At 38.5% G+C, this 13,869-nt stretch overlaps 1 protein-coding gene across 4 annotated transcripts; it reads left to right on the top strand.

Moving 5' to 3' along the window:
* The first annotated feature begins 35 nt into the window (after positions 1 to 35).
* LOC7453775 (uncharacterized) lies at positions 36 to 11,582 on the top strand. Of its 4 annotated transcripts, XM_024587000.2 has the most exons (13): positions 36 to 627; positions 1,104 to 1,239; positions 1,552 to 1,685; positions 6,325 to 6,526; positions 6,865 to 7,103; positions 7,216 to 7,327; positions 7,535 to 7,679; positions 7,843 to 7,985; positions 8,115 to 8,284; positions 8,658 to 8,960; positions 9,040 to 9,095; positions 9,345 to 9,559; positions 10,299 to 11,582. In XM_024587000.2, exons 1-13 carry the CDS (start codon positions 418 to 420, stop codon positions 11,474 to 11,476), a joined length of 3,243 nt encoding a protein of 1,080 aa, XP_024442768.2. In that variant the 5' UTR covers positions 36 to 417; the 3' UTR covers positions 11,477 to 11,582. The 4 variants fall into 4 exon arrangements, with proteins under 4 accessions (XP_024442768.2, XP_024442770.2, XP_024442772.2 ...); XM_024587002.2 differs by lacking the exon at positions 36 to 627 and having other exon boundaries at positions 1,102 to 1,235; positions 6,420 to 6,526; XM_024587004.2 differs by lacking the exon at positions 36 to 627 and having other exon boundaries at positions 1,226 to 1,239; positions 6,420 to 6,526.
* The last annotated feature ends 2,287 nt before the right edge of the window (positions 11,583 to 13,869 follow it).

Raw genomic sequence — 13,869 nt, 5'->3', positions numbered from 1 at the left:
GAGCCAAATTTCAATAGAGAGCTACTGGCTAATCTTGAAGCTTTTCAGTCCCTGACAAGATTTTATGGCAAAATCAGAAAGGATGCTTCTTTATTATTGCCTAGCCTGTCTTCTTCCAACTACTCTCTCTCTCTCCCCCTTATCTTTTGCTAAAACAGTCTTGTCCAGCAGTGTCAGTCTCATGTGCACTATCCTTAAAACACAACCTTCATCAACCATTAACATTTTATTCTAATCCACTCTCTTACTTCCATTGACTCTTCTCTGTCTTTCTTTACCACACTTTTTCAGTCTTCTTCCCATGCAATGCCCTTCTCTCTGTAGCTTAACACTGTACCAAACCCCACAAATGTCTTTCATTGTCCTGTAGATTTTAGCCTCTATATGGTTCAGTCATCAATTTAGAGTCTATTCGGAATGGGTTGGCCCAAGCTTTCATGGTTGGTTGTGCTTTGTTGGGTTCTTTCATTTCCGTGCTTTAGAGCTCTCGGTGATGATGCAGAGGCGTCTGTGAACTTCTTGAAGGCTCCTCATGCATTTTCACACTTGAACATAGCCACATTTGAGTTTCAAGTTCTGGTGGGTGGCCATGTGAACTCCTGCACAAACTGTAGCGTCAGTTGCAAGGTTAGTTCATCTCTCAAGTTACACTTGTTGCTGCTTTTGCTGTACTTTATTTTGGGGGCTTCCTGTTTTTCTTTTTTGATTAATAGTTTTCGGTGCTTCTTTATTCTCCTTTTTTTTTTCTTCATATAGTTGAATTATTATTATATGCATTTTATTCTGTCAAAAATGGGGAAGTTATTGATTTTCTGTGGTTAATCTGCTTTGGGGGTTTGCTGGTATGCTGTTGGGTCTTCACGAGTGCTGAGAAAGCACCATACCTGTAAATGCACTTCTTATGACAGAAAAACTAAGACCTTCTTATCAATCATTTGAAGAAAACTCATCCAGAGAAGGAATCTGAAGAAAATATTAGAAAATTTGTTCTTAATTTTTTTAAAATTTTCTGGTTTAATGGCACTGCTAGTTCATTCAATTGGCCATTTCCTTTTCCTTTTAGCTGGTTGCTCATTCCTTCTAACTGAATAACATGCGTGCAGCTGGATAGTGGCCCTGAATCTGATTGTGGTGCTAGTAAGATTTCGTACCAGGGCTTGCAGGATGGAAATCATACATTTGAGGTTTGCATCAATGGGTCTCAAAGAGTTGGCTGTGCTACCTATAACTGGACTGTTGGTTAAGAAACCTTCCTTCATTCTTTTTGAGTAAATATTGTGAAATTCTTTTATTTTCTTCGTAATTGTATAAATGTTTTGGCTGATATGCGCTCTGGGAAAGCTTAATCACAGCTCAAATTCACAAAACACAAATACTGAATGAGTTCTAGCTTATAAAAAAATGCTGTCTATAAAGAAGGCTAGGTTCATGAAGTTGCAAAACTGAAACTGAGTATGCAATTCCTTGTAAATTTACAGTTGGGATTTTAGCACTTGGAAACAATTATAGAGACTTTGAGTTTTTTTCTAATATCAGTTATACTTTGTGCAGATACCATCCCCCCAACAGCATATATAACTGCATCAAAATTATTTACGAATGCTTTGAATGTCTCTGTAAATATTTCTTTCACTGAACCCTGCACTGGAGGAGGTTTTGGATGTTCGTCTGTGAATGCGTGCAACGTGAGTAGCTTCAATGAAATATATTAAACTCCTTTTTTTCTTTCATGTGCGCACTCAATGTTATCGGTATATATTAGCTATTGTCATTTATAATTGTGAAACATTATGATAGAAACTACCTTCGATCTTTCCCACTGTTGAAAAATGGTTCTGTTTGATTCACATGGGTGTCTTGAATATAGATTCCAGAAAATCCCAAATAATATTGATTGTGAGTCATCTCTTTCAAAGGATTGCAATTTCTCCAGTGACTACTCTACAGCAAGAAATAAACAAACATAAGTAGATAAGCACTGTTGAAAATGCTGCGTGCTCATTTGTTGATGCGTTTACACTGAAGTTTCTTATGATTTTCAGACTTAACATGAGTATTTTGGTTCTCCTAGATCAATAGAATTTAAAATATCTCAGTATTGAGGCGGATTTGGTATATGATTGCATGGAATGGTTCAAAGGGATACATATAGCGACCCCAACTAGTTTGGAACTGAGACGTGGTTGTTGTTGCTTAGATCAATTGACAGTTAATGTTGGGGATTCCGGCTACCCCATGCGCGGACCGGGGGTGTACTGATAGTTGCTCAAAGGAGGCTAAAGCACACTGACACAATATTTAACGTGGTTCGGCAAAACCGCCTACATCCACGGGAGAGGTTCATTTTATTAGATATAGAGATACATGGAGGAGGAGGATTACATCCACTCTAACTCAACTCTCAGCTCACTTTGGTGCTCTTGCAGCTGCTGCAATGGCAGCAAGGCTGCTGCCATTGCAGCTCACTCTTTCTCTCTATTCTCACGTTCACTTCACTCTCTCAATCCTCTCACTTTGCTCTCAAATAATTGCCTCTTTTATAGGCAAACATGGTGAGCCCCTCCAGCACATTTGTCAACATGGAGGGGTCAACAAAGCCTTAAACCAAGCCACCATTAGTGGCACTAATGGAGCAACCACTTGTTTAGTGGTGGGGTATTGCCACAAATGGCAATATCCTAACAATCACCCCCTTTGCCATTTGTGTGGGCAATTGTCCTCTTGCTTCTTCAGCACAGGCTTGCATCTTGCAGCTCTTCCAAGCTTATCATTCTGAGAGCATCTTCAATATAACATCCCCCTTCGAGCGTATTAATCATGCTCGGTCCGGAATGATTTTTCAAGCCTTACACTAAGGCTTACAACACCCCCTCAAACGGAAATTTCTATTTCCAAGTGCGACAGTCATTATCTGAGTATCTCAATATGATCACGAGCTCACCACTCTTCCAAGAGTCTACTCATCCAGGAGTTGCGCCTGCCCTCTGCTCCACCCTAGGAACCACGCCTTACTTCTCCGTGAGTCTCTCGCTCTTAGTCGTAAGATTCCAGGTAGCTCTCCACCTTTAACCATGGGGGCAGCCCATTAAAGGTTGATCCATATCTGTCTTCATACTCTGAGTATTACAATGTCATTACCGAGCTCACCACCTTGACAAGAGTCAACTCGTTCTCGGAACCTGCGCATGCCCTTCTGCTTCTTCATAGCAGCCGCGTCTTAATGCTCCACAAGTCACACACTTATTGTCCAAGGCAAATGTCTTCTAGCTCATTGATCTTTAGCATGGGGGCAATATCCATGAAAGTCAATCCTGCATTTGTCTCCATACTCATCATAACCACTTCATTGGCTATCCATACACCTGTCCACTTGTATCTAGCCATCACATCGGCTTTGGGGCGTTCTGACCTGGGCTCATATCATGGCCCACACACCTTTTCCTCAGGTGTCTCCGCTCGTCGTCATGCGGCGGTCTGAATTGGGGCTCCTCTAATGGCCCTCACACCTTCTCTAAGGTGTCTTCGCCCGTTGTCATAGGGCGGTCTGAACTGGGGCTCCTCTCATAGCCCTCACACCTTCTCTACGGTGTCTTCGCCCGTTGTCATGGGGCGGTCTGATCTTGGGCTCATATCAAGGCCCTCACACCTTCTCTCTAAGGTGTCTTCACCTTTCATAGGTGGTCGCATCCTCCTTCAACTGAGATGCTTCAAAGTGGCTCCAAAAGTCTCTACCATCATGTGCACTTATGGGAGAGATTACTGCCACTGACTACATAGAAAGAGAAAGTTGCGGTATACTCCTCGCAATCCTCCACCTCAATTTCTATGTTTGGAGCTTCTGTGCCTTTCTGCTTGACAGCTCCACCTACACCAACTCTCTTTGGTGTCTTCGCCTTTCATCATAGGCGGTCGCCTTTTATCACAGGCATTTGCACCCCCTCAATTAGGTGCCTCTGCAACAGCTCTCTTTCCATCCTTGTATGCATTGGAAAGGTCTTCGCCTGTTGTCTTCATTAAGAGCATAAAAGACTTCCTGTTGTACAAACTTTAACAGTCTCTGCTCTGAGCTTCATCTGGGAACACTTCTTCTCCTTGCACCTGTTGTCTCATTACAGTACCTCGTTGGATCTTACGGGTACTCATGCACAATCTCCGTGTGCCCTCGTGCAATTTCTGTTCTCCAGATTTTTCCCTTATTCCTTGCTTATGTTTGACAGCAGCTCATCCTGTCACCACATCTATCTAAGTCAAAATAGGGTGCCAATCTTTATCTCCTTGCCGTATTTCTCTACCATTATCAGGGTCTTCATCAATTCTCCCCTCGAGAAATCACAGTCACCGAATCTAACTTCTTTGGAGAAATCACCACTTCATCAGATCATTGATCATACGGAACCCAACTGTTCCCTTGTGCCGTCATCCTGCTAGTCTTCAATCGTTTCATTACAAACTGCTATATATACGAAAATAGTACCGTATGGATAATCCTTCCACTAAGCAAGTTCCCAGGAAAGATTGGAGGGGTCACACTGGTCCCGCTTAAAACCCAACCTCCTAGACAGAACTTCTTAGGCCATATCTATCCATCGTACTGTCTTTCCGTATATACAACCATTTGCTAGCTTTGTTGCGACTTTCCTTTACAAGTGATCTGGAATATACTGGTTTAAAACATCATTTCTCAACATCTGGCGAGACTACCAGTGCTTAGATTCGTCAAGATTGGTCTTCATCAATTTCCACTCTCCACCTCAAATCGTCCACATGATCGGGTGTCCAGAGTGTCCCAATTTTGCCTTCCTTCAAAGCAATTAAAATTCTCCCCACTTAGCATTTTAGCACATATAATTGGGTAAACATGTGCACCTTCTTCTTCTTCATCATCATCGACCACCAGAATGACCTTTAGATGCCTCCTAATCGGGCAATCTTTTTTTTTAATTCACCACCACCACTTTTGGTCTCAAATCTCAATAATCGGACCGTACCATTGCATCCGGAACGATCAAATTAGCTGGAAACAAGTCTGAAATCGTCAAATCGCATTTCAGACGGCTAAGATTTGATCCAAACAATTCTGGCCTGATGAACGGCCCAGATTCAATCTCAGATCCGGTTGCACGTAGACTCCGCTGCACAGAATCTTATCCCTTGGCTCTTAGCTCGGCTCGGCTCCTTTTTGGCTCGGCTCGGCTCAGTTCGGCTTGAGTCTGGTGACGTGGCAGGTGGGTCCCACTTTGGTGACGTGGCTGTTGGCTAGACGCTGACTGGTCTATGACGTGGCTGCTGCATGGCATGCCTACTGTGCATGATGACTTCACCATTACATCAGGCTGATGTCATCATAGGCCATGCTACTGTACATGATGATGTCACAATTACATCATGCTAATGTCATCCCTCACATGTCTACTGTTCATGATGACGTCACTGTTACGTCATGCTGACGTCATCCTTATCCGGGTCAGCCACATGGGTCGGGTCAACTGGTATTCGGGTCGGGTCAACTCATCCGGGTGAAGAAGACGCGTGGGGCGCGTCTGCGCGCGTGGGCAGACGCCTTGCCGGAGAGTGATGGAGAGTGTGGCCATGTCCGACGTCCGATTTTGACGCCGTTTTAACCGTTGGCTTCGTCTCTTCCTCCTCTACACAGTGGTATGGTCAAAACACAATTTTAACAACTTTCATTTTTGAGCAAAAATCAAACACCCCTTTAAACCATCAGCTCTGATACCAATTGTTGGGGATTCCGGCTACCCCATGCGCGGACCGGGGGTGTACTGATAGTTGCTCAAAGGAGGCTAAAGCACACTGACACAATATTTAACGTGGTTCGGCAAAACCGCCTACATCCACGGGAGAGGTTCATTTTATTAGATATAGAGATACATGGAGGAGGAGGATTACATCCACTCTAACTCAACTCTCAGCTCACTTTGGTGCTCTTGCAGCTGCTGCAATGGCAGCAAGGCTGCTGCCATTGCAGCTCACTCTTTCTCTCTATTCTCACGTTCACTTCACTCTCTCAATCCTCTCACTTTGCTCTCAAATAATTGCCTCTTTTATAGGCAAACATGGTGAGCCCCTCCAGCACATTTGTCAACATGGAGGGGTCAACAAAGCCTTAAACCAAGCCACCATTAGTGGCACTAATGGAGCAACCACTTGTTTAGTGGTGGGGTATTGCCACAAATGGCAATATCCTAACAGTTAATAGTATTCCTAGGTCTATGAAGAAGAGTAAATAAGCTGTTACATACTTTTTGTTCATGTGAAGTATTGACTGAAATTAGTTCTTATAGATTTCTATGCATCAATATACAGCTGTTAGTCTATGGTGCTGGCCAAGTAATACCATCCTCACTCACTGTTCTGGAACCAAATCTGAAATATACTCTTCTGGTGGGTTTGTCTCCTAGTGTTCTGTATGGACGTGTGATACTGGTAATGGATAAGAACTTCTGCACTGACACTGCTGGAAACAGATTTACAAGAGCTGCTAATTCAAGTTTCTTTGTGCATGTTGGTGAGTTTTGTTTTTCATTCCCCAATTTTTTTTATAGAACCATTGTGTGCAGCACTTTTCATTGAAGACTTTTTTGTATTTATTACTTCGAGCTCAATAAGAAGCTTAACAAATATTAAACTGTTAAAATTTTGCGTGCCTTTTATATTGTGTTCTTGCCTTATAAGACTTTATTCATAGCTATATAGAAGCAAGTTGTTTCTGTATTTCTCATTTAAGAATTGAACTTACTGGAAGACTTTAATTAAGCATCATCTTGCAGCTTTCTGTTTGATTTTTTTTTCCTGTTTCTATCGAAGTTTTCTTATCTTGCCCTGTTCATTTGGTTTATTCTACAGATAGAAGAAGTGTGTTTGTTGACCTGAGGATTCACATTCCAGAGAAGCTACTTCAACTTAATAATGAAATCAGAACGGTCAAGGCAACTAATAATGATGATAACTTGAAGTTTTACATGTACTTTTCAGAACCTATTTTGAATTCATCTGCAGAAATTCTAAATTCTCTCAACACAAGTCAGGGAGTTCTTCTTCCTATAAGTGGAGAAAACCTTGGGAACCGAAAATTTGGCTTTCAGGTCAGTTTGTGTGTGCAGTTAAATTTTTTGTCTGGATGCCATGTCTCGGTCTTTGAACCATTTTTTGCTCTTATGTTTTGATGCTTACTGCATTTGTGCTGTCTTCTTTCAGGTTGCAAATTTATCCAGCATTGCAGTTGTTACAATTGGCCTTCTTTCAAATTCAATAATAAGCAGGCCAGGGACTTCAGTTTCTCCGATTGCCCCAGTTACTTTCCTTTACGGTACAATCTACCACAGTTATAAGAGGTTATAAAAAAGGAAAAAAAATGCTAAAACATTTAGGTTTCATACTCTCCCTTGTTGAAATTGAATACTTTCAGATTGATAAGTTTCTGTTCCCTTTACAAGTAATTGGGCTAAATATGTTCATATGAGATATTTGAGATATCATTATACTCTTCCGACATGGCTATTAATGCAAGTTTCAGATTCTCAAAGGCCAGCTGTGAGACTGAGTACATCTTCTAATACAAGGACGAAGGAACATAGCATTCCAATATCAATTAAGTTCGTGAAGCCAGTATTTGGTTTCAACTCCTCTTTTCTATCAATCTCAGGGGGTCATTTGCAGGGGTAAGCCAACTTTCACCCACTTGTATGTTACAATTACCTACTTACACGAAAGTGATCGCAGGTACACACCCTCACTCACACCACAAAAACAGTAAAATAGTTGAACAAAATCTGCTGAATAATTTTGCAAAACAATTTACTCTTTTGTTTTAATGCAATCCAGCTTTCATGAAATAAGTAGGAGCAAATACATTGCAGAGATAAAAGCAGATGGTGATATCTTATCTGTCAGCATTCCTCAAAATGTAATTGGAGATGTTGCTGGAAATAAAAATCTAGCATCTAATATTTTACAAGTGAGACATTGTAAGAAATTCATTTTTCTTCAACTATTCGTTCTGTGTTCTATTGATGTATAGTGTCTAAGTCTTGCAGGTGATTTCCTTGGGTCTTTTTGGATGTTTCACTGATATATGTTCTGAAATATATTTTCAGATTCTGTGCCCACGATATCTTCTGTAATCTCTGCTTTTGCAACTGCTTGTTTCCTGGCTACATCTCTTGCAGCTGGGCTGCTCACTTTGTCAACTGCAAGCCTTCTGTCTGCTGGGGCATTTTCAAGACCTTCTTCTTTGCTGACTGCTGAGCCTACAAGGAATATTTTTGTATGATACTACCCTACAGAAACGTTATCTCCTTCATGTGGTTATTTTCATGACATTTTACAATTTCTAACAGTTCTACATTTGGGCTGGAAAGGTTTTGTGCTGTTCTAAAATTTATTTTCTGCACTTCCTGATGATTAAAATCCAAACAGTCTGCACCTCAAATTCAAATGATCTTAAGATACTGTAGACGTGTTTCAATAAACTCCCAATTGTCTTTCATATGCACAAGAGTACAGTTCTTAATTCTAACTTGCAAGAGATGAATTGGTGTTGAAATTAGTGGAATGAAAATTATGAAGTGTAATCGTAAACTTTATATTTCCATCATCATGAAAATTAAGAGAAATTTATATCTTTGTTTTATACACAGAGAACTGCATGCCATATTCAGGTTTTTGCAATGTCTAGATGGTTGGCTGTTACGCTGCCAGTCGAATATTATGAGTTTGCAAGAAATTTACAGTGGAGTATTCCTTACTTCAGTCTCCCATGGGAAACTGGGGATATTCAACCAATCATGGTGAAATCAAATTCCTCTTCTGGTGCACATTCCTATATATCTAAAACTCACGATATATCCTTGAGCATGCAACTAAAAGGGAAGAGCGTGAACAAGTCTTCACCGGTGTATGGATTGCCGCTTTCTCCAATGGAGTACTTATCATTTTTTGAGGTCAGGAACCATTTTCCAGATACTTGTTTTCAACTTCAAATACTTCTTTTATATGACAGGTTCCATTATTCATCTGCAGAGCCAAAGTTTTAAACCCGAAGCAGAACATGTTTTGGATCCACAACATTCGAATGGGTGAGGTTTTGCTTCTTTTTCCCCCCATCAATATGCCCTTCAGCCTTTTCATGCCAGAGACATGATGAAAGTTCATGTTTAACAAAAAAGAATCCTAGAACATATCATATTAAATGCTAATTTATTCAATCATTTTGCATTGGTGCTACCAAAGTTTTTTGTTAATTATCTTGCATTATTGCAAAATGGTGTTCATTATCAAAACATTTATGTGATTGCTTGATGCTTTTGTTTTTCATTCTCTTGTAGGTGGAGGGATTTTGACAGAAGCATGTTCTGGTTAGCTGTAATTGGTGGCAGTATGATACTGCTCCATGCCATACTCTTATTTATTCTAAAATTGAGGAAGGGAAACACAGAAAAGCAGAGGGACTATGGGGCACTGACCCTCCCAAGATTTGAGATATTTCTTACTTTTCTTGCTTTGCCTTGTATTTGTGTGGCCTCTGCTGCTCTAGTTAGAGGTACCCTTCATTTTTATTTTTCTTCCTTTAATATATCACCTTGTCTATGCATTCCACTTGAAGCAATATAAGCTTCCAGCTCCGCTCTTGTTATCTTTCCAAGCAAATCGTTTATATCATGATCATGCACTTATGCAACCATTGCTTTTAAGCGGGGGAAATGTAAAAAACTTCTTTCACTCTCGCTTGTTTGAGGTGCTGAATAAGAAATAGTTTATCATTGGAGTTGCAGAATCTCAGCATTGAGCACCCAATGCCTTTTGCAATCCCTATATGATTAAAGCCCCCTCTTGTTCAACTATTACATAATACCTCAGCATGGAAACCCTTAAAGGGAACTTCTTAGATCTACTGAGGATTCTAAATGAATATTTGGAATCCCACAAATCTATCTCAACAGGTCAGAGTAGTTTTCTTCACAAATGTCGAAACTGAAACCCTTTGATGCTATTTTCTCAGCTCCGTCTCTGATTTTTTTCTTCTAGTGTCTTTCTCCGATAGACTATTCCTTAGACTATACATAACCACTGCTGCATATACTGCTATATACTAGTTACGTACAAGGTTGAGAATCCGTGTTGTAAACTTCCATTCATTGTTGGAGATGGTGTTGATCCATCACATCGATTGATATGTGTATCTGTCACAGCATCTAACTGTGTTACACTCTTGTCATACCTGTTAACTCGAAAGTATACAACTCGTTACATTTAATTGATGTTTATTTTTATGGTTCAAGGAGGAACAACATCAGGGATTATAGTTGGCATTTTGCTGCTTGGTGTGGTGGGGTTCATACTGCTGGCCTTGTTCCTGATTCTGTCTATTGGAATCACATTCGGAAAGCTACTTCAGTACAAGGAAGTCCATCAAGAAGGACAGATTTTTCACTGGTATCAAGATATTATCCGAGTAACTTTAGGTCCTGGTAAGAGAGGCCAGTGGACGTGGAATAATCAACCGAAGTCTGTTTATCTAGTCAGGTTAGGTGCTTTATTTGAAGATCTACGAGGCCCCCCTAAATACATGCTCTCGCAAATTGCTGGGGTTCCCCGCAACCAAGGGGATCGTATCATTGCCTCTGATGACGAAACAGAAGATGCAGAAGCACCATTTATTCAGAAGCTGTTTGGAGTTCTTAGAATATACTACACACTGCTTGAGTCAGTCAAGAGAGTTTCTTTGGGCATTCTGGCTGGTGTCTACTTAGATAGCTGGTCCTCTAAAACTCCAACAGTCGTCTTATTGTCCATCACTTGCTTTCAGCTCTTCTTCCTTGTCCTCAAGAAGCCTTTTATTAAGAAAAAGGTCCAACTGGTAGAGATCATCTCTATTTCCTGCCAAGTATGTATTTTTGCTACTTGTTTCATTCTCTTGGAGAAGGAATTATCAACTGGAGTAGAAACCAAGGTTGGAATCTTCATGATTGCACTGTTCTTAATCGGATTCCTCGCGCAAATGGCCAACGAATGGTATGCATTGTATAGACAGATAATGCGGCTGGATCCCTCCGAGAAGTATTTCTTGACAGGTCTGAAAACCGCATCAATTGGATTTCTCTTGCTTTTCATTTCAAAAGGACTGAGCCAAGACCTGGAAAGCAAATTACCAGCTAAACGAAGAAGCGATGGAGGAACTGGGGGAGAGGCTGGTTCTTCTGTTGACAGGAACAAAAGCTCAGGGAGCCCTGGCACGCCAGATAAACCATGGCAGAAACAACTAAGAGAATTAGCAAGGGCTAGCTTTACCAAAGAAAGAAGTGGATCACGGAATGATCCTTCGACCAGTCGAACTAAATGGAGTGGAATTTGGACAAACAAAAGGAGCGGGAGCTCATCTCAAAAGACCTCTCCGGATTCCAAGTCCAAAACAAAGTGGTTGTACGAAGATTTAGAAGAAATTTTTGCATCAAAATGAGATTAAAGCATCGATGTATCCTTGACACTAGCTTTTGAGAATCTTCACATGGGTGATTGTGTATACCCTTAAAATTTATTGAATGTAAAGCTTAGAACTTGCAAAATTGGATTCCTCAAATATATATATATATATATATATATATATATATATATATATATTTTTTAATGAAGTCATTCTCTGCAAATGGGTGGACTCTAACACATTGATCTTTACTGTTTCTTTACCCCCTTTTTTTCATGCTAGAGGAGAATTCTTTATTTGATTTAGGTTAAAGAATGAGTTTGAGCAGGCAAACATTCCTCGATTTCTCAAAACGTATACACGTTCTAGTTTTTATTTTTTTTTAATGTTTTATTCTTTTGCTTCTTTTTTTTTTGAACTTATTTTTGCTTCTTTTTTTTCTTGTTTTATTTTTAAAAATAAACTTAGTTCTATTTTTCTATCTTTTATTTTTGTTCTAATTTCATTCTTTATTTTTAAATTTTTTTTTTATTATATAATTGAAAAATAATTTTAAATTTTTTATTAGACTCATATGGGTTATGGTTTGGTGATTTAAGCCATTAAACATGAATCAATCTAATATATTATTATTTTAATGTATTTTAAAAATTATTACAAAAATAACCTTTTGATTGGGTTTTCACTGCACTTTAAAAAAAATTAAATTTTATATCCTAAACTTTATACATGTGCTAACACTTAATACTTTTTTTAAAAAATCATCTACTAGGTGGCCTAGTAATAAGAGTTTGAGACTAACAGGTTTGCTATCCATGTGGTCTCGGATTTGAACCATGTGGTTGCTAATATAATAGCTATTGGAGACTTGCATAGTTATTAACTTCAGAGCCTGTGGTATTAGTCGAGGTACATGTAAGCTGACCCGATACCCACATCAATAATAATAAAAAAGTCTAATTATTTATAAAATTATTATTATTTTTTATTTAATAACTAAAAAGCCCTTGTAATACTAACATTACAGATTGTTATCAAACTAACATTACAAATTAGCAAGAAATTAAAAAAGAACTAAAAGTTGGTAATCGGTATTTCATGCAAGCTTTTTATCAAACACTTTGTTTGCATAATCCGAACGCCCACACTTGTAATAATAGACTTGAATAATTCAGATGATTCTTCTTCTTCTCCAAGCCAAAAAACACAAAACCAGAATTAAGATCAACATCAACCACATTTGAAGTATCCTTCCTTGTCCTTTCAATCACGAAGGAGTTTTTTTGCACATTTTCGAGATGAGCAGCACCAGGGAAAACCTTTAATTGAGAAATCAAATAATTTAAGTAGTAAATTGATACAAGAAATAATTTGAATATAAAATTAATAAATACCCTAATAGTTTGGTGGTATACTGAATGCTTGCCTGTTCTTTTCGTAGTATTTAAATTTGTTTTTTAAGTATATATTCAAAATACTATTAAAGATTGAGTGTCTTTCTCTTGTTGGTGGATTTTGGATTCTTTTTTAGATTTAGGTCTCTTTTTGGTGATCTTCTCCTTTGGCTTCCATTGTGAAATCCATCTAGAGTTCTTGTTCTTCCATTAAAAAATCAAGGGGGGCGCGGGGTCGAAGAAAGGAAGTGGTATGATTTGTTAGCAAAAGCTAACAATTTTTAGTACTACACATTACAACATCATTCTAACATGATGTTCCATGTTAAAAAAGAGGTAATAGTCCAAGGAAGGGGACTAATTGATGCTGTTCTGGGTTGATGTGCAAAAGCTATCAATTTTTAGTACTACAGATCTTGGTTTTGTTTGGATGGTGAGGGAGATGAGGTTGTGGGTCTCAGATAAAGCTCGATGGTTGTCAATTAAGAGAGAAAGACGAAGGGCTTGTTGTCGTGAGGAGAGCTGGGCCAGAGGGGCTGGCGACTGCGTACAAGAGAGCGGGGAAGAAGATGGAAAATAATGGGGGGTTTGAGGTTTTCTGATATTTTTCTTTTTTTAATATGGTATTTAGTTTTGAAAAGAAATGGCTCTTTAATAGTTATTTTAAATATAATGATAACTTTGTAAATAAATGTATATTTTTGTTTATTTTTTATCCCATGATGCTAACTGTTTTTTTTTTTTATATATATTTCAGGTTGCGAAAATTCAGTTGTAAAGTAAAAAATAATGCTCAACTTTTTTTTTTGTTATTATATTATTAAATAAAAAATAATTTTAAAAAATAAAGTTATTAAACTTAATAAAATATATCGTAAATTTAGGTTGATTTAATATTTTAATATTAAAAAAAATATTGTTTTAATTTTTTAAAATTTAATTATGTTTTTTATTATTTATATTGTTTTTAGACCCATCAAAGTAACTAAGTTATATTAAAATAATTTTTATGAAATTAAATTTTAAATCAAAATT

This window comes from Populus trichocarpa, chromosome 15, assembly GCF_000002775.5.
Source record: "Populus trichocarpa isolate Nisqually-1 chromosome 15, P.trichocarpa_v4.1, whole genome shotgun sequence".
Taxonomy (NCBI): Eukaryota; Viridiplantae; Streptophyta; class Magnoliopsida; order Malpighiales; family Salicaceae; genus Populus; species Populus trichocarpa.
Note: the sequence above shows the minus strand (reverse complement) of the source record. Positions and strands in the feature narration are given on the sequence as shown.